General features: G+C 30.3%; 1 protein-coding gene across 1 annotated transcript; it reads left to right on the top strand.

Moving 5' to 3' along the window:
- The first annotated feature begins 10,705 nt into the window (after positions 1-10,705).
- LOC124421330 lies at positions 10,706-11,428 on the top strand. Its single transcript, XM_046956329.1, has 2 exons — positions 10,706-10,814; positions 10,913-11,428. Exon 2 carries the CDS (start codon positions 10,951-10,953, stop codon positions 11,335-11,337), a length of 387 nt encoding a protein of 128 aa, XP_046812285.1. The 5' UTR covers positions 10,706-10,814; positions 10,913-10,950; the 3' UTR covers positions 11,338-11,428.
- The last annotated feature ends 8,105 nt before the right edge of the window (positions 11,429-19,533 follow it).

The following is a 19,533-nucleotide window of genomic DNA, read 5'->3' as shown; positions in this document are numbered from 1 at the left end:
ATAGACTAGACTATAGACTAGACTATAGACTAGACTATAGACTAGACTATACACTAGACTATAGACTAGACTATAGACTAGATTATAGACTAGACTATAGACTAGACTGTAGACTAGACTATACTACGCTATATACTAGACCGTTGAGTAGACTATATACTAGACCATAAAATATGATAAAGTAAATATTAATAACATTACAATAGTGTTGAATTTTCCATGTCTGGAAGAGGTTGTGACGTTTTCTCTCTAAGTAGTTGTTGTTAATAATATAGCTAAGTTTGAAACAGGTTTCAATAATGAAGGGTGGTAGAGGGGTAAGGGTAAAGTATATGAATATGAGAATGTTCAAAATAAAGTAAGGTAAAAAGTAAAATGCGTTTTATTATAATATTGTTTTTTTTCTATTGCATGAGGATTTTGGAAACTTTTGTTAGTGTATTTGTATTTGTAGTTGTATTTGTGTATATTGTATTTGAAGGTTAACATATAAAATCCATTTAAATGTTAGCACTTTATGTTGTTGTCCTACAAACTTTCTATTCTAAAATATTGTCCTATTTATGCTGCAATGTTTAAGTGTTAAATACATTATTTTTTAGAAATTTCCTCATGCATGTAAATATGTATGGATTTGTGTGTCATCTGAAAATGTTTGTGGTTGAAATAACCCAAATCATAATCAACATACAAATTGCAAGTTTTAAATATATGTATATTAGTTAAATGTAACAAAAACACAAAATCCATTCATTCATTTCTCAATCAGAAATTTGTCAAATATTCTTTTTATCTTTGTTGTTGTTGATCAACCCACATCAAAACCATTGCAAACACAGACACACGGTTCATTGGAAAATAAAAGAAAGAAATCATCGTGTTAAAACAACCATAAATGCATGATGGTTATTGCTGTCAATAACTGTATAAAGAGAGAACAGTAGAAAAATCATACATACGTACATATAAATATAAATGCATATATGTTTGGACAATGTCCATTAAAACCAAAAACGCAATTTATGTGTTTGAATGATTGTATTGTTTTATTAGACAAAAAAAAATCTGAAAATTTTGCTACAATGTTTTAGTAGCCACTACGAGAGACAATGTATTTTGAGTTTGAGCTCTGGGGGCATCATCACTTGTTATTTTGCTAAAATACAACCGTAATAACAATATAGATTTCAGTGATACAATACAAAAGGTATTTTTCAGTTCTATCTCACCACTAGTTCAGTATTTAACTATTGTCTCTTATAAATATACTTATGCTTGCAGGCCAGTGAGGCGTATGATGAATAGAAGTTACTCATACCTTGTGGGTACCTTAGTAGAAATACTAGTTCAGTTCTAGTTCAATTCTCGTTCAGTTCTAGTTCAGTTCTAGTTCAGTTCTAGTTCAGTTCTAGTTCAGTTCTAGTTCAGTTCTAGTTCAGTTCTAGTTCAGTTCTAGTTCAGTTCTAGTTCAGTTCTAGTTCAGTTCTAGTTCAGTTCTAGTTCAGTTCTAGTTCAGTTCTAGTTCTAGTTCAGTTCTAGTTCAGTCCTAGTTCTAGTTCAGTTCTAGTTCAGTTCTAGTTCAGTTCTAGTTCTGTTCTATTTAAGTTATATATCAATTATAGTTTTGTTCTAGAAAAGATTTCAAATATATATTTTTTACCAAAAAGAAAAAAACTTTTGGGTGTAATAATTTTTACAAGGTTATTCGTTCTCTATCAGTATATTTGCTATAAAGTATGGGTTTATTGTTGTTTTTTTTGTTTTATTTTGTTGGCATTGATTTATTTTGTTGTGACACCATGTGTTTAAATTGTTTTTACTTTTTCTCTCTTTTTGTAGTTTATAACAATTTATTACATTTATTAAGGATTATAACTATTTGTTAATTGACTTTTTAAACACACATTTATTAGACAATATAATAGTATAGATAATATTTTATAGAATATAGTAGTAATTATTTTGTTACTAAAAAGGCCTTATAAATAATGTTAGTAGCAAGAAGATTGCTATGTTTGTAGAGCACAACTGGAATATTTGTCTCTTGAAACTTACAGTTTTAGCTTTATGGAAACATTAAAAAAAAACTTTCTTACTCCTAAGTTTATAAAACTATAAGCAAATATTTAAAGTAACTACATAAATAATATTAATCATACGCCTAGTGGGTTACTTAAACCAAACAGTTTGCAGTTATAAAACTGCCAAAGCAAAATCCTATGAAGATTTTAACATGAATAGAAAAGAATTAAAGCTAAAGTTTTAAGTACAAAAAATATAACAAATTTGAGCCACAGTGGGTTTTTACATTCAACCTTGATAGGTTTTTCCTTAAGAATTTTTTTCTATTTGTTGTTTTTTTCTTTTTTTTGTGTGCATGTAGGGGTGTTTTCAAAAAAGGACGTCAATCAGTGTAAGTATGTTTAGACTTAGTTGCAGTGGTGAACAAGCAGTTGTTATAATTAAGGATAATAGACAATCGATATATTTGCGTACGTTTACTTTAATACCCACTCACACACACTCATAATCACTTTAGTGACCTAGCCATGCTGAACTTTTATACTCTGACATACTAATAGATTAACAATGATTTTGTTGTTGTTTAGTTTTTGTTGAAAATAAGTTAAAGATTTGTATAATTTCTTTTTATTTGTGTGTTAAATAAATTCTAATTAAATTACAATTATTTGAAGGTTATTGGCTGATAAAATCAAGGAAAAACATTAAGAAATTAGAAGGAAATGTTATAAAGGAAATTAATTGAAGTAATGGGAGTGTGAAGAGGGAATCTTTTATACGAGGTTTTAATAAAACAAATTAATTTTATTGTTTACATTTGTCAAAACTTTGAAGTTTGTTTATATTGTATACATTTTTATTTCATATCAAGTGTTTAACTATAGCTCAGTGTTTCTCGGTCAGAGATAAAGTTTATAAAAATTTGACTTCATTTGAAAACTTAACTCTTGTTTTATTAATGATTAAAATGCTGTTTAAATTGGTTTATTAGTTTTCCAGTTATTGGCTTTTATATATAATGTTGTTTGCTGGCCAATGAGGCGTATGATTAAAAGAAGTTACTCATACTTTGTGGGTACCTTAGTGATATCATTTGAAAGCTTAACTCTTGGTTTGTTAATGTTTAAAATTTTGTTTAATTTGCTAAAGAAGTTTTCAAGTTATTGACTCATATTAATAAAACTTTGTTTGCAGGCTAATGAGGCGTATGATTAATAGAGGTTACTCATACCTTGTGGGAACCCCAGTGGCCGTAGCAAAAATGTAGAGGTAAGCAACGTGAACATTTTAATCGGATGAAGGTTTCATCTCTAAATCCTTAGTCGATTTAAACCTGACTTTAATATAAACGAAGAAAACCGAATAGTGATGAGCCCAAGTATCTCAGACGGATGAAAAAATTGATAAAAAAACGCTTGACTTCATTTGAAAGCTCAACTCTTGATTTGTTAATGTTTAAAATTTAGATTTAATTGGTTTATTAGTCATCCAGTTATTGGCTTTTATAAATGATTTTATCTGCTGACCAATGAGGCGTATGATTAATAGAAGTTACTCATACCTTGTGTATATGTATATGTAAGCAATATAAACCTTTGAATCGGATGAGCGTTTCATGTCTTTAAATGTGACTTCAATAGGAATGTACTAGACCGAATGGTGATGGCCCCAAAAATCACTTTTTCTCAGGCAGAGGTAACGTTTCCAGAGGGTTCCATCTCTGATGATATTAGCGAAGTTTCTTTATCCCTGACTTCTATAAGAATGAACTACAGCGAATGGAGTAATAAGTAAGTGAGAAAATTTGACAATCAAAAAGGACAATTTGGACATCAAAGAAGGAAGATCATTCAGAAGATCATCTAAGACAATTTTCTAGAGAATTCCAAATCATATATGGAATCCTCAGAAGCAAGGGTTTACATTATTTTAGAATTTTTTATAATTCTACCCTTTTTTGTTAAAAAAATTTAGAAAGTTGTGGACTCACATTATGTGTTTTATAAGGACCCACTATAGCTTTTGATGTTACAAAATTAAATTAAATCTAGAAGCTTTTTCTTATTTATTAATTACGAAATTATTAAAAAATGCTTTTCAGCACAAGGTGGCGTATGATTGATATTAATTAGGAGGTTAATAAATATTTTTCGTTGTAGCTTTTCCAACCTAACAGCTAAAAAATATCTTAAAATGTCATTTTAAAGCTAAGACTATAAATATTACATTTAGAATAACACAAATTAAAAAATTAAATCTAAAACAAAGCAAAGTTTTAAATATCAACTTGATTAAAAAAGTAGATTTTTGACACATAGTGCAGTTAAATGTAAACGATTTAGAATGAATTTGAACTAAAAAGCAATACAAGAAAAGCTTTATCTTATGACTAATGTTTCAAAAGATCATACGTAAGCAAGTATGGGGAAAATACAGGAAAACCCAGCTATTCAAACAATATTCATTTAAATTATAGCAAAATTAAAACTTGTCTTACAGTTGAATACAAAAAACAAAACTCAGAGAAAAACATACTCTTGCTGATTGTAACATGTGAACAAAACCATAAAAATGTTTATTATTTTACTCCTTTAACAATAGCAAACGAACAAAAATAAGTTTTTTTGCAGAAAAATTGAGATAACATTTTTTTTTTTTTTTTTAAATGTGAATGAACAAAAACAAAACTAAACTAAATATCACATAAAAAACAAACCACAACCCTGGGAAACTATTTAAATAATACCACTAGGTTTTTGTTTTATGTACAAAAAAAAAAACTAACATTTTTTATCTTAGTTTTTTTTTAACAAAAAACTCTTTTTTAAACTATTTCATTCATATACATATGTTATGCAGTTGTCCCTGAAAGTATGCAGCGATAACTGGTTACTCTCTACTGCTTAACTCTATATATAATGTAATTTTTATTTTAATCAAATTAAGTTCATTTTTCCTACAAAAAAGTTGAAAACGAGTTCTACTATATAAGTATCATAATGAAAATGATGTTGTTTAAAAGGAAAAAAGAAAAAAGTTTTAAAAATTATTTTTTTCTCTCCGGAAGGAAATCAAATTATTATAATACAGAATTTTTTTCCCTTTTTTATATTATTAATAATTAACCAGAAGTTTTTATTGAAAATACTAGTGGCAAAGTTTTTTTCTTTAATATTAAATGTTATAATTATATAATTAAAGAGGAATTTTAAATTAATAAAATATTTTTTGATAAGAATATCCAAGAACAGGAATGTCGAGAGTTTTAACGTGAGCACCTGCACTGACGGCCTTATCTCACGGTGGTCTTTTTCATCCACTGGGTAGACTTGAGAACGGTCTACAATCGTCCCTTTGTTCTTCAATGAAGAACGAAGGTGGCAATTTTTGTACATTGGTTCTGAGCGGTCCATGCCTAAGTACTTTGCTGGAGTACTCAAGCTATCCAATCTCTTGACCATTGGATGGCCTCTGTTGTAGACCGAAGTACGATCCATCAATAAGCCGCAGACATTGTTCTTACTCGCAGGGTAATTCTGATATGAACAGAGTAAACTATGAGCATATCTGGATAAGGAGGGAAAATTCAATGGTATCATATGTATGTGATGACATTCATCCAACATCATTCAAACCAGCACACATCTCATTCATACGACACATTCATAAGAGAAAAACATACAACACATTCGATAGGTAGACGGGTGGGGTAAGGCCCGCCGAACTTAACATTCATCCCGTACCATATACTATTAATACCAACTCATTTCCAACGCTTAGTCCCACAGTCGCTCCATCTGTGGGGTATCTGTTGTTTTCGGCAACAGCACAGAACTTATCACGAAATATTGACTATTATCATGCATCAGTCTTTAAACCACCACTTACACTCCCCGCGAATTTATCTTTAAACCACAGCCACTACCTGGATCCCGAAGTAACCTCAACCAACTGACCAGCCAGTACATAGTCCTGCGGGCAACTAACCACCCGTAGTACCAGATAATACGGTGCTCTGGTCTGACCTCTGTCAATCTATACAAGGACTAAGCCAAGAAGTAGACTGTAACCGATTTTTCAGTCCCGGCCAGACTGGAGGTATTGGAAACCTCTTTATACCCCGGGATTGCAATAACAAAAGTACAAAAAAATTACAAAAAAAATAAAGTTCATTTCTAGTTCAGTTTTAGTTCAGTTTTAGTTCAGTTTTAGTTCAATTCAAGTTCAGTTTTAGTTCAGTTCTAGTTCAGTTCAGTTCCAGTTCAGTTCTAGTTCAGTTCTAGTTCAGTTCTAGTTCAGTTCTAGTTCAGTTCTAGTTCAGTTCTAGTTCAGTTCTAGTTCAATTCTAGTTCAGTTCTAGTTGAGTTCTAGTTCAGTTCTAGTTCAGTTCTAGTTCAGTTCTAGTTCATTTCTAGTTCAGTTCTAGTTCAGTTCTAGTTCAGTTCTAGTTTTGCTCTAGTTCTGGTTAAATTAGACAACATATTTTGGTATTTACAATTATTTAACTAATGTATTTTGTTTAAATAACTGGATATATGCTACAAAATTTTTATTATTTCATAAAATATTCTTTTGTTTTTAACTTATTTCTTTTCATTTGCAACTTAACACGATATTTTTGTTTTATAATTTCTTTAAATTATTCATTCATTTCGATCACTACTTCCTCGCTAGCAGAGTTTTTTAAAGTGTTTACTTTTTTGTCTACTTTCACAGCATCCAACTTCTTTCTTGCTTCTTTTTCCGGTTCTTTGTTCGGCTCTTTTATAATAGGCGGTTGTGGGGCTTTTGTCGACTTCTTGATATCGTCCTTTGCCTCCTTTTCTTTTGTCAACTCTTTAGTCAGATTATTTTCCCATACTTTAGTCGGCTTCTGGAATTCTGACTTTTCCGGTTTAACCTTTTCTTCTTGGTTTTCATCCTTTTGCTTTAACGTCTTCTTAATACTCTGTCCCTTCCGTTTCACCGATGTTTTAGGAGGTTCCTTTAATTTTGTAAATGTTGACAAACGTTGCGCCGCCACCAAATCAATTTCTCGATCTTCCAAACGTTTCAACTGATGTCTTATGGTCACTTTACGTACTATTCTCTTGATTTTGCTCCGTATATAGAAATATTCAAATACTTGATGAACAATCATATAGACCAATATCAAGACGAATAATAAAGTGGTGTATTGTAGAAATATATCTTGTAGACTATTGGCAATGAGTATTCTCTCTTTTTGTAAAATCAATACCGTCCAAGGGGCAAAACCCAGCCAATAGATGAAAAATATGGCAATTTTTAAAAGTTTATAATTAAACATGATTTTTTTAGTTTTTAATATTTTCTAGTTTACATTGCAATTGAATAAGTTTTTTACATCTGATTGTTCCTAAAGACAAAGTTCTAAGACTGATGTAATGGTTGGTTGATTGGTCAAGTGGAGGCTCATTCATTATAGTCATTATTACTGGTTGGCTTCTGTTGTTTTTATCTGTAAATTATTTACGCACTTTTGTAATGTGAGATGAAGACCGGCGGTGAAAGAGAGAGAAACCCTGTAGTTCTGTTTAGCAGACACAAAATGTATAAAACTCTTGGTGATTTTATTTACTACTTTTTAAATACATATGTATTTAAAGTGTGTTTACTTTATATTATATAGATTACTTGGAGATACTTTGTTCTATTGTCAACTCCTGTTTTTAGATGTTCCTATCGATTTGCTGGGTAATTAACAAATGAGTTTTAAATACAAATTTATTCTAGTGGTTTTTACTTCTTCTGCACATTAACGTCAGCTTTGTCTTTGTTCTAGGTTATTTTATTCATTTAATGAATCATGTCACAGATCGTTGATGAATTTCTTTTTCCAGCTGCAATGAATCAAATTTGTTATTGTTTTTCTTTTATTATGGGAATTATGGAAACAATTTATAAATTATGTTTAATTTGTTACGTAATTTAGATAACGATTTCAGCTCAGTTCAAGTTCATTTTTAGTTTAGTTCTAGTTCAGTTCTAATTCAGTTCTAGTTATTTTCTAGGTTAGTTGTAGTTTAGTTTCAGTTCAGTTCTAGTGCAGTTCTAATTCAGTTTTCAACTATTGTCAATTATAAATAAAATATGTTTTTAGTTCCGTGAGGCGTATGATGAATAGAAGTTACTCATACCTTGTGGATACATTAGTAGTATAGTTCTAGTTTTTATTCAGTTCCAATTCTAGTTCAGTTCTAGTTCAGTTCTAGTTCAGTTCTAGTTCAGTTCTAGTTCAGTTCTAGTTCAGTTCTAGTTCAGTTCTAGTTCAGTTCTAGTTCAGTTCTAGTTCAGTTCTAGTTCAGTTCTAGTTCAGTTCTAGTTCAGTTCTAGTTCAGTTCTAGTTCAGTTCTAGTTCAGTTCTAGTTCAGTTCTAGTTCAGTTCTAGTTCAGTTCTAGTTCAGTTCTAGTTCAATTCTAGTTCAGTTCTAGTTCAGTTCTAGTTCAGTTCTAGTTCAGTTCTAGTTCAGTTCTAGTTCAGTTCTAGTTCAGTTCTAGTTCAGTTCTAGTTCAGTTCTAGTTCAGTTCTAGTTCAGTTCTAGTTCAGTTCTAGTTCAGTTCTAGTTCAGTTCTAGTTCAGTTCTAGTTCAGTTCTAGTTCAGTTCTAGTTCAGTTCTAGTTCAGTTCTAGTTTAGTTCTAGTTTAGTTCTAGTTCAGTTCTAGTTCAGTTCTAGTTCAGTTCTAGTTCAGTTCTAGTTCAGTTCTAGTTCAGTTCTAGTTCAGTTCTAGTTCAGTTCTAGTTCAGTTCTAGTTCAGTTCTAGTTCAGTTCTAGTTCAGTTCTAGTTCAGTTCTAGTTCAGTTCTAGTTCAGTTCTAGTTAAGTTCTAGTTCAGTTCTAGTTCAGTTCTAGTTCAGTTCTAGTTCAGTTCTAGTTCAGTTCTAGTTCAGTTCTAGTTCAGTTCTAGTTCAGTTCTAGTTCAGTTCTAGTTAAGTTCTAGTTCAGTTCTAGTTCAGTTCTAGTTCAGTTCTAGTTCAGTTCTAGTTCAGTTCTAGTTCAGTTCTAGTTCAGTTCTAGTTCAGTTCTAGTTCAGTTCTAGTTCAGTTCTAGTTCAGTTCTAGTTCAGTTCTAGTTCAGTTCTAGTTCAGTTCTAGTTCAGTTCTAGTTCAGTTCTAGTTCAGTTCTAGTTCAGTTCTAGTTCAGTTCTAGTTCAGTTCTAGTTCAGTTCTAGTTCAGTTCTAGTTCAGTTCTAGTTCAGTTCTAGTTCAGTTCTAGTTCAGTTCTAGTTCAGTTCTAGTTCAGTTCTAGTTCAGTTCTAGTTCAGTTCTAGTTCAGTTCTAGTTCAGTTCTAGTTCAGTTCTAGTTCAGTTCTAGTTCAGTTCTAGTTCAGTTCTAGTTCAGTTCTAGTTCAGTTCTAGTTCAGTTCTAGTTCAGTTCTAGTTCAGTTCTAGTTCAGTTCTAGTTCAGTTCTAGTTCAGTTCTAGTTCAGTTCTAGTTCAGTTCTAGTTTCAGTTCTAGTTCAGTTCTAGTTCAGTTCTAGTTCAGTTCTAGTTCAGTTCTAGTTCAGTTCTAGTTCAGTTCTAGTTCAGTTCTAGTTCAGTTCTAGTTCAGTTCTAGTTCAGTTCTAGTTCAGTTCTAGTTCAGTTCTAGTTCAGTTCTAGTTCAGTTCTAGTTCAGTTCTAGTTCAGTTCTAGTTCAGTTCTAGTTCAGTTCTAGTTCAGTTCTAGTTCAGTTTTATTTCAGTTCTAGTTCGGTTCTAGTTCAGTTCTAGTTCAGTTCTAGTTCAGTTCTAGTTCAGTTCTAGTTCAGTTCTAGTTCAGTTCTAGTTCAGTTCTAGTTCAGTTCTAGTTCAGTTCTAGTTCAGTTCTAGTTCAGTTCTAGTTCAGTTCTAGTTCAGTTCTAGTTCAGTTCTAGTTCAGTTCTAGTTCAGTTCTAGTTCTAGTTCAGTTCTAGTTCAGTTCTAGTTCAGTTCTAGTTCTAGTTCAGTTCTAGTTCAGTTCTAGTTCAGTTCTAGTTCAGTTCTAGTTCTAGTTCAGTTCTAGTTCAGTTCTAGTTCAGTTCTAGTTGCGTTCTAGTTCAGTCCTAGTTCAGTTCTAGTTCAGTTCTAGTTCAGTTCTAGTTCAGTTCTAGTTCAGTTCTAGTTCAGTTCTAGTTCAGTTTTAGTTCAGTTCTAGTTCAGTTATACTTCAGTTCTAGTTCAGTTCTAGTTAAGTTCTAGTTCAGTTCTAGTTCAGTTCTAGTTCAGTTCTAGTTCAGTTTTTAGTTTACAACTATTGTCTCCTATAAATAAAATTATGTTTGCAGGCCCGTGAGGCGTATGATGAATAGAAATTACTCATACCTTTTGGGTAACGTAATACTAGTTTAAGTTTTAGTTGAGTTCTAGTTCATGTTCAATTTCAGCTATAGTTAATTTCTAGTTCAGTTCTAGTTCGTTACTAGTTCAATTCTTTTGTAGAAAAGATTTTTTTAGACTCTTGTATATAGAAATGTGTCTGCTATAGAAAGCATTGTTTGTTTTTTTGAATGAGTACTTGTCCAGTTTTCTCTAGAAGAGATTAATAGTACATATGTGCACAATTTCTATAATTAATATTTATAAATTCCTTTTCTTAAAAATTTACTCAATTAACCACAAAATATAACGGTACAACATCTCGAACCGCAAGTAAGAAAGAAGAATATTTTTTTATCTTTTCACTTAATGATTAGTCTAGTAGAGAACCTTATTAACAACGGATGATTTTTTGTATAAAATTCTGAGTTTTAAAATGATTAAAAAACTCGTTCAAGTTCTAATATTTGCCGGCTATTGGTTATGTTCAGTACCATGGTTAGTCATAATGTTAACACGTCACGGGGTTATCAATCCCCATGGATGGATGGATATTTTCATACAATACACTACTTTATTGTTTGTGCTAATTCTAGTCTATTGGCTGATCAATCGTATTGTCGAACATTGTTATATGAAGCATGAGGTCAAGAAAAGAGTACGAAAAATAACTATAAAACGTCAACTGGAACGTTTAGAACGTGGTGAGATTGATATACATGATGCTCAAAATCTTAAAACTTTCACTAGAGCCGATAAACCTAAATCAAAAAGATGTAAAACGCCATCGGGTAGAAAAACAAAACCTACTGAACTGAAAGTATTGAATGCAAATAAAAAATCAACGGCAAAAAGTTCAGTTAGAATTAATGAAAGTGCAAAAGATGCAAAAGTAAAGGCGAAAGCACCTTTGGAACCTTCAGTCAGCACAGAACTACCGCCTATTACAAATGTTCAACCAGTTTCAGATTTACCACCTTATACAGATGATATGATTTTATTGGAAAGAGAGAGTGAATAACAGAGGGAATATTTAGTTAAAAGAAGTATTTTTATATTTTTTTGTTTTTTTTTTTTTAATTTTTTTGTATAATTTTTTATAAATAAATCTTCAACCAACCACATTTGTATATACAACCACACAATAAGTTGGAAGGTAAAATTAGATCAGATTATGATTAAATGTTTAAATATTTAATCATGTAAAAAACTTTCTAAAGCGGATATACTATTCCATAGAAAACTATAAGGCAGACTTTTACTTACAGAAAACTTATTATCTTTTTTCTATAGAAAACTTTCTATGGCGGAGTTTTCTTATAAATAAACAGTTTAAGAAACACTTATCAACTAGAAAACTGTCTAAGAAAGTTATTGTATAGAAAACATCAGAAAATAGACTCTTTTTTATAGAAAATGTATAGAGAGAACACTTTTATGTAAAAACTGTTAAGAAAGGAAATATTTTCTTATAGAACACTATAAAACACAATCGTTTCAAAAGAAAGTTATCCAAGACAGACTTTTTCTTATAGAAAATTTACAAAAAACAAACATTTTCTGCTTAAGGCAAACTTTCTATTATGGAAAACTCTCTAAGGTGGAAGATTTCTAATAAAACTTTTTCTAAAAAAAAACGTTTTTATATAGAAAGCAGATACATATCAAAAGAAAACTGACGATATCAGAGACATTTCTAAAGAACACTGCCTCCAAAAGAAATTCTTTTTATATAAAAATTTAAGGAAATTTTCTTTTAATAGAAAACTTTTCATAGAACACTTTTATATGGAAAACTAACGGCAGTTAACTTTTTTAAACCAAAAACTGACAACAACAGATAGTTTTTCTTATTAAATACTTTTATGGAAAACTGATGACAGAATAATGTTTACAGAAAACTGACAAAGCAGTTTAACTACACTTTTCTTTAAAGAAAACTGACGACAGACATATTCCCTTAGAAATACGCAAGAAATCTTTGTAAAGAAAACTTTATTAAAAAACTCTCTAAAGGAAACATATTTCTACAGAAATCGGTCAACACATGAAACTGTTTTAAAGAAAACTGCCGACAAAAAAACTTTTCATAACACATACATTTGTTTAAAAAAAAAACTAACAACAGTAGACATTTTTCAGACACTTTTTTGAAGACATCGACAATAGACACTTTTCTGAAGACAACAAACGACAGCCTTTAAATATATACTTTTATATAGAAAACTGTTAAAATTAGACACATGTCTAAATAAATCTGACGACAGCAAATAAATTTCTTAAGAAAACTGTCTCCAGAATACTCATTTTTATAGAAAACTGATGACAGCAGATATTTTTCTTAAAATTTTAAATTTCCACATAAAAAAAACCTGTTTAAAGGAGACACATATCTAATAAAAACTGACAACATCAGACATATTTCTGAAGAACACTGTCTCCAAAAAACACAATTTTATAAAATATAAACTTTTATAAAGAAAATTGTCTAAAACAGACAAATGTGTAAAGAATCAGATACTTTTCTTAAGAACACTGTCTCTTGTCGACAACAGGCAGAAAACTTTTTAAAACAGACAGAAAACGGAAAAAACATTTCCTTAGAAAACTGTCGACTAAATAAACTCTTCTAACTAAGATTATCGAATTAAGATAAAATTTTTTAGAAAACTGTTGACATCAGTCATTTTTCTATATAAAACTGTCCTTTATAGATACTTTTCTATATAAAATTATTTCTTTCTTTAAAAAAAACTGTCACAAGACACCATTCTAAAGGAAATAGTATCTTTTCTATAGAAAAGTGTAGAAACCTTTTTTTTATAGAAAATTGTTTACAATTCACACTTTTTAAAGAAAACTGTAGACTTTTCTATAAAAAACTACCTGAGACTGCTAACACTTTTGTAAAGAAAGTTTTTTTTAACAATAAGAATACTTTTGTACAGACAATTGGCGACAGCAAACTCTTCTCTACCGAAAACAGTTCAAAACTTATACATTGTTAAAGAAAACTGTCGATAGCAGATATATTTTTAAAGAAAACTTTCTACAGCAGTCAATTTTATATAGAAAATAATCTGTAACATTCACTTTTCCATAAGAAGCTGCCGACATTTGGTATATTTTATAGAAAACTGTCAATAGTAGAATTTTTTATACAAAACTGTTGACAATGAATACCTTTCGACAAAAAACTGTCGGTAGCAAAAAAATTTTTAAACAAATATTTTTAAAATTAACTTTTTTTTTAAAAGCAGACGACAGTGGAAATCGACAGAAGAAAATATTCTTGACAGTAGACACTTTTTCAAGGAAAATTTTCAACAACAGAGACTTAAAAAAATCTGTTGTTTTTACAAGAAAACAGTCTACTTGTTTAAAGAAACCTTTTCAAAGCTGTCATTTTTTATAGGAAACTGATGACAGCGGTATTTTTCTATAGAAAACTGACGATAGTTGAAATTTTTCAATAGGAAAACTGCCGACAGTAAACACTTTTTCTAAGAAGGGTAATTAAAGCCATTACTTCAAAAGAAAACTCTAAACAGTAACTTGTTTTAAAATAAAACAAACTGCCGGCAACAATATTTGTTCAATAGAAAACAATCGACAGTGAGTGTTGAAACTTTATACTGTTTCTATTTAGAACTGTTGGCAGTCGACGACTTTTTAACTGGTTTTTATTTTTTTTTACTAGAAAACTGTCGACAGTGGCAAAAAATTATAGAAAACTGTTGAGTGTGGAAACTTTACATTGTTTCTTTATAAAACTGTCTATTGCAGTCGTCATTTTGAGGCAATCGTTTTAAAACTTATACTTGTTTATAGAAAACTGATGACATCGGATTTTTTTTCTATAGAAAACTGATGATCGTTGAAATGTTTCAATAGAACACTGTTGACAGTAAGTACTTTTTCTGAGAAGGACAACTAAATCAATCTCTTTTCAAAAGAAAGCTGTGAGCAGTTACTTGTTTTAATTTTTTTACTATAAAACTGTCGCCAGTGGCAACAGTTTATAGAAAACTGTTGAGTGTGAAAACTTTACATTGTCTATAGCAGTAGTCATTTTGAGGCAATCGTTTTAAGACTTATACGTGTTTATAGAAAACTGATGACATTGGAAGTTTTTCTATAGAAAACTGACGATCGTTGCAATGTTTCTGTATTGTGAGCAGTTATTTGTTTTCAAATAAACTTTTTTTTATTAGAAAACTGTCGACAGTGGGAACAATTTACAGAAAACTGTTGAGTGTGGAAATTTTACATTGTTGATCAATAAAACTGTCGACAGCAGATGGGTTTTCAAGGAAATCTTTTTGAGGCTTATACTTTTTCATAGAAAACTGATAACATCATAAGTTTTTTCTGTAGAAAACTGACGATCGTTAAAATATTTCCATAAAAAACTGTTGACAGTAAGAACTTTTTTCTATAAAAGCTAATAAAAGCCATTACTTTTCAAAAGAAAACTGTAAGCAGTTATTTGTTTTCAAATAAAATGTTTTTATTAGAAAACTGTTGACATTGGTAGCAATTTACAGACAACTGTTGAGTGTGGAAATTTTACGTTGTTGATGTATGAAAACTGATAACAGCATAAGTTTTTCAATAGAAAACTGACGATCGTTAAAATGTTTCCATAGAAGACTGATAACAGTAACAACTTTTGTTCATAGAAAGTTAATAAAAGCCATCACTTTTCAAAACGGAACTGTGAGAAGTTATTTGTTTTTATATACAATTTTTTTATAAGAAAACTGTCGACAGTAGGAACAATTTACAGAAAACTGTTAAGTGTGGAAACTTTATACTGGCTTTATATAAAACTGTCGACAGCAGACGGCTCGACAGCGGAAGTTTTTCCATAGAAAACTGACGATCGTTGCAATGTTTCAATATAAAACTCTTGACAGTAAAAACTTTTTTCTAAGAAAACTGTAAGCAGTTTTTTGTTTTTAAATAAAAACATTCTACATCAAAATCAGAAGATTTGACTTTGAATTTCAAATAAAACTATCGAGAGCAGACGGGTTTTCAAGGAAATCTTTTGAGACTTATACATTTTCATAAAAAAAAACTGATAACAGCATAAGTTTTTCTGTAGATAACTGACGATCGTTAAAATGTTTTCATAGAAAGTTATCACTTTTCAAAAGAGAACTTTGAGCAATTATTTGTTTTAAGATAAAAAATGTTGGCATCAAAATCAAAAGAAATTTTTTGTCTTTAAATTTAGTTTTAAATTTTTTTTCTCAATTTAATGCTTGTTCTTTTTATTCTTTAACCTAACTGTTTAAATTATGTTTTTTATATAATTTATGAAAAAAAAATAAACTTTATATTATGATGTTCATAAAATTATCTGCTTTTTGTGTAGGAAAAAAAGTTTTCTTTTTTTCTCTCTATCTCACTGACAAACTAAAATATATTCCATCATATTCAAGGTAAAAGAGTTTTTCTAACAAAAACACAAACACACACACACACTTATACAAACATATATTTTGCATATACCTGCTTATAAAATCATCTACTTTATAATAATAAAGTATTTCAAATATTCAAATACTTATTTTAAAAATTGTTCTTTCCAAAAAAACTCTTCATATAAGATTTATATACACAAACCCTTATATACGTTAAAATACACACATTCTTATTTTTTCAACTTTTGGGTTTTAGAGTGAATGATTTTGAAAATTGTTGGCCAAACACCAGCCATTTCCTTTTCCTCTCTTTGGAAACATACCACAAATAAAGAAATTGCATGCTGGTTTTGTTAGAAAAAGTTTATTATTTTTTTTTCTTTTATCCTTTTTTTGGCAAATAAATTTAAATATTTGCTAGTTGATGGTACCTACACACACACATACATATGTACATATGTGTATGCAAGTGTGTGTTAATAAAATTAAAAACCTCAAAATTTGATTTGTGTTTGATAACCGAACGACGTTAAAGAGCCAAAAACTTTTCTTATTTTTTTTCTATTTTTTTTGCCTTAATTGTTAAAACTGTATATCATTTAATAAAACTGTTTAAAGTTTTAAACTAATTAGAGAGGTTAAATTAAAAAAATTAAACTTAGAATGAATTATATGATTTGATAAGCAAGTTACTAATTGGGTTTGAAAAAAAAGTAAAAAAAAAAAACTTTGTTTAAAAAAAGTTTAAAAAAACATTTAGAAACTAAAGTTATTTAAGTTGAAAAAAGTCAAATTAAAATAAATATGAATGTATAGTCAGTCAGTGGAGAAACATATGATACCCTACACTAGTGAGCCTGTTCAAAATGAGGATTATTTTTAAAACAAAAAAGCGTGAGCACAAGATTTACATAGACACAGACAGACATCCCCCCGGGGGCACGTTACCTTGGTGAAGCCTTCACCTTGATGTTATGGCAATCCCAGGGTATAAAGAGGTGGTCAATACCCCTAGTCCGGCCGGGACAAAAAAATTGGTTAAAGTCTACTGTTTGGCTTAGTCCTTGCATAGATTAAAAAGAGGTCAGAAAAGAGCAGCGCCTAATCTCGTACTACAAGTTGCCAGTTCACCGCAGGATTATGTTTTGGCTGGTCAGTTGGTTGAGGTTCCTTCGGGATCCACGTAGTCGCTGTGGTTTAAATCCAAATTGGCGGGAAGAGTAAGTAACGGTTAAAAGACTGATGTAAGGTTAAGTCAATATTTCGGGATAAGTTCGGTGCTGTTGCCGAAACAACAGATACCCCACAGAGGAGTGACTGTGGGACTAAGCGTTGGAAATGAATTGGTATTAATTGCATATGGTACAGGATGAATATGAGGTACGGCGGGCTTCACCCCACCCGTCTACCTATAATAAATGTGTCGTATGTTTTTCACTCATGAATGTGTCATATGAATGAGATATGTTCTAAGTTGTATGATGATGGAGCATATACAAATGATACCATTGAATTTTCCTTCCTTGCCCTGATATGTTCAGAATATGCTCTGTTCATATCAGAATTACCACAGTGTGTCCCTGTGAGTAAGAACAATGTCATCGACGTATTTGATGGATTCGTACTTCGGTCCAGCGGTTACGTCTCTGGTGCTGGATCAGATAGCTTGAGTATTTCAGCAAAGTGCTTGTACATGGACCGGTCAAATCCAATGTACAAAAATTGCCACCTGAGCTTTTCATTGAAGGATTCAGGGGCGATGGTAGACCGTTGTTCAAGTCTACCCAGCGGATGAAAAAGACCACTGTGGGGTAGGGCATCATGCCAGCTACTCACGTAAAGCACTCGACATTTATACACAGAAGGACATACTGACGGAATGACGGACGGATGGACGGACGGACATACAGACAAAATGAACTCAGAAAGTAATTCTTAACCGATTGATTCGTTTTAAGGTGTATAAAAAGTTTTTTTCAAGACAAGCAATTTTCTAAAAAAACTGTCAATAGAAAACTAAAACAGAAAATTTTCTATAAAAAAAAACTATCGAAACCAGAAATTTACTTAAAAAAATCAGTCGCCAACAAACACTTTTATATAAAAAACTGTTTAAAATATAAAATTTTCTAAATCAAAACTGTCTAATGCAGATATTTATATGGAAAACTGACCACAGTTAACATATTTACTTAGAAAACTGACAACCGAAGCCATTATTCTAATTAAGACTGTCGAATGAAGAATACTTTTCTTAGACTGATCTTTTTTAAAGAAAAGATAGTAGAAACCTTTCTAAAGAAATCAATGAAAATCTTCATATAGAAAATAGTCGAAAGAAAGGCTTCAAGAGAAAACTTTTATAGAAAAGGAAGAGAAAGAAAACTATCGCCAACTTTTCTATTGAAAACTTTTACTGTCGATTCTACACACTTTTCTGTAAAAAAAAAACTGTCAATAATAGTTAGGTTTCTTATAGATAACTTTCAAAAGCACTTTCTTTGAAGAAACTGTCGATAGGGGTCACATTTCTTAGAGAAAAACTTCAAAAGTAGAAACTTTTTAAAGAAAAGTGTCTAAACATTTCTATAGAAAACTAATACTTTTGATACAATTTTCCAGAGACTTTTCTAAGGAAAACTGTCCAAAGCAGATACTTTTCTATATGAAACTGAATATTTTTTTAAAAGAAAAGATGGAAGAAACCAATTTTAAGAAGAAAACTATCTAATGTAGACATTTTTATAAAAAAACTGTCGATAGAAGACACTTTTGTCACAGAAAACGTACGAAATCAGACCCTTTGGACAGAAAACTGTCGAAAACACAGACTTGTCTTAGGAAAACTGTTAAAGGATGAAATTTTTCTAAAGAAAACTGTCGATTCTTCACACTTTTCTGTTAAAAAACTGTTAATAAAAGTTAAGTTACATATAGATAACTTTCAAAAGCACTTTCTTTGAGAAAAACTGCCAGTTGTAGACACTTTAAAGAAAACTGTCGATAGTAGTCACGTTTCTTAGAGAAAACCTGTCGACAGTATACATTATTCTAAAGAAAACTGTCAATAGTAGAAACTTTTTAAAGAAAAGTGATTAAACATTTCTATAGAAAAACAAAATTTGATACAATTTTCTAGGAAAACTATCAAAAGCAGATTCATTTCTAAAAAAACTGCCAAAAGCAGATAATTTTCTAAAGTAAATACATGCAATTCAGATAGATTTTTTACTATTCAGCTGAGTAAATTTCAAGAAAACTGTACTTTATGTACCTTAATAACGTATAACGTTTTTCAGCCTAAAAGTAGTTAATGATATTTATAACAATTTTAACCCTTAAAATAGACTTTAATTTGCCAATATTATCTTAAGTTTATCTTTTAAGAACATGTGTTACTTTTCACAGCTTACTTTCCACTTAGTTGAGTTTTACTTTAAGGCTTTAACTTATCTCTTAACATTTGAAAGCAACCAAGCAATAAACCTTTCTCTCAACACTCGCGACGTTTAACTCATTGCCCCCTCAAAAAAAAACTATTTGTAAATCATATTTTTAGGCTTAATAATCATAAATTTTTAAATGTCTTAAAAAATCTGTCTGTTTTTTCCCACTTGTTTATACTTCTAGTAAACATTTTTTTTAAATTTCTAAAAAAAAAAATCCTAATAACAACCTCCATCTTCAGTTGATTTCTTCTCTCTCTCTCTCCCTCGCTGTTTCTTATTTATTATTTATTCTTCAAGTGTTTCAAGCGGAAAACATTAAAAATGCTTACAAAAAAA

This window comes from Lucilia cuprina, chromosome 2 (assembly GCF_022045245.1).
Source record: "Lucilia cuprina isolate Lc7/37 chromosome 2, ASM2204524v1, whole genome shotgun sequence".
NCBI lineage: Eukaryota > Metazoa > Arthropoda > Insecta > Diptera > Calliphoridae > Lucilia > Lucilia cuprina.
This window is presented reverse-complemented; position numbering and strand designations above follow the sequence as displayed.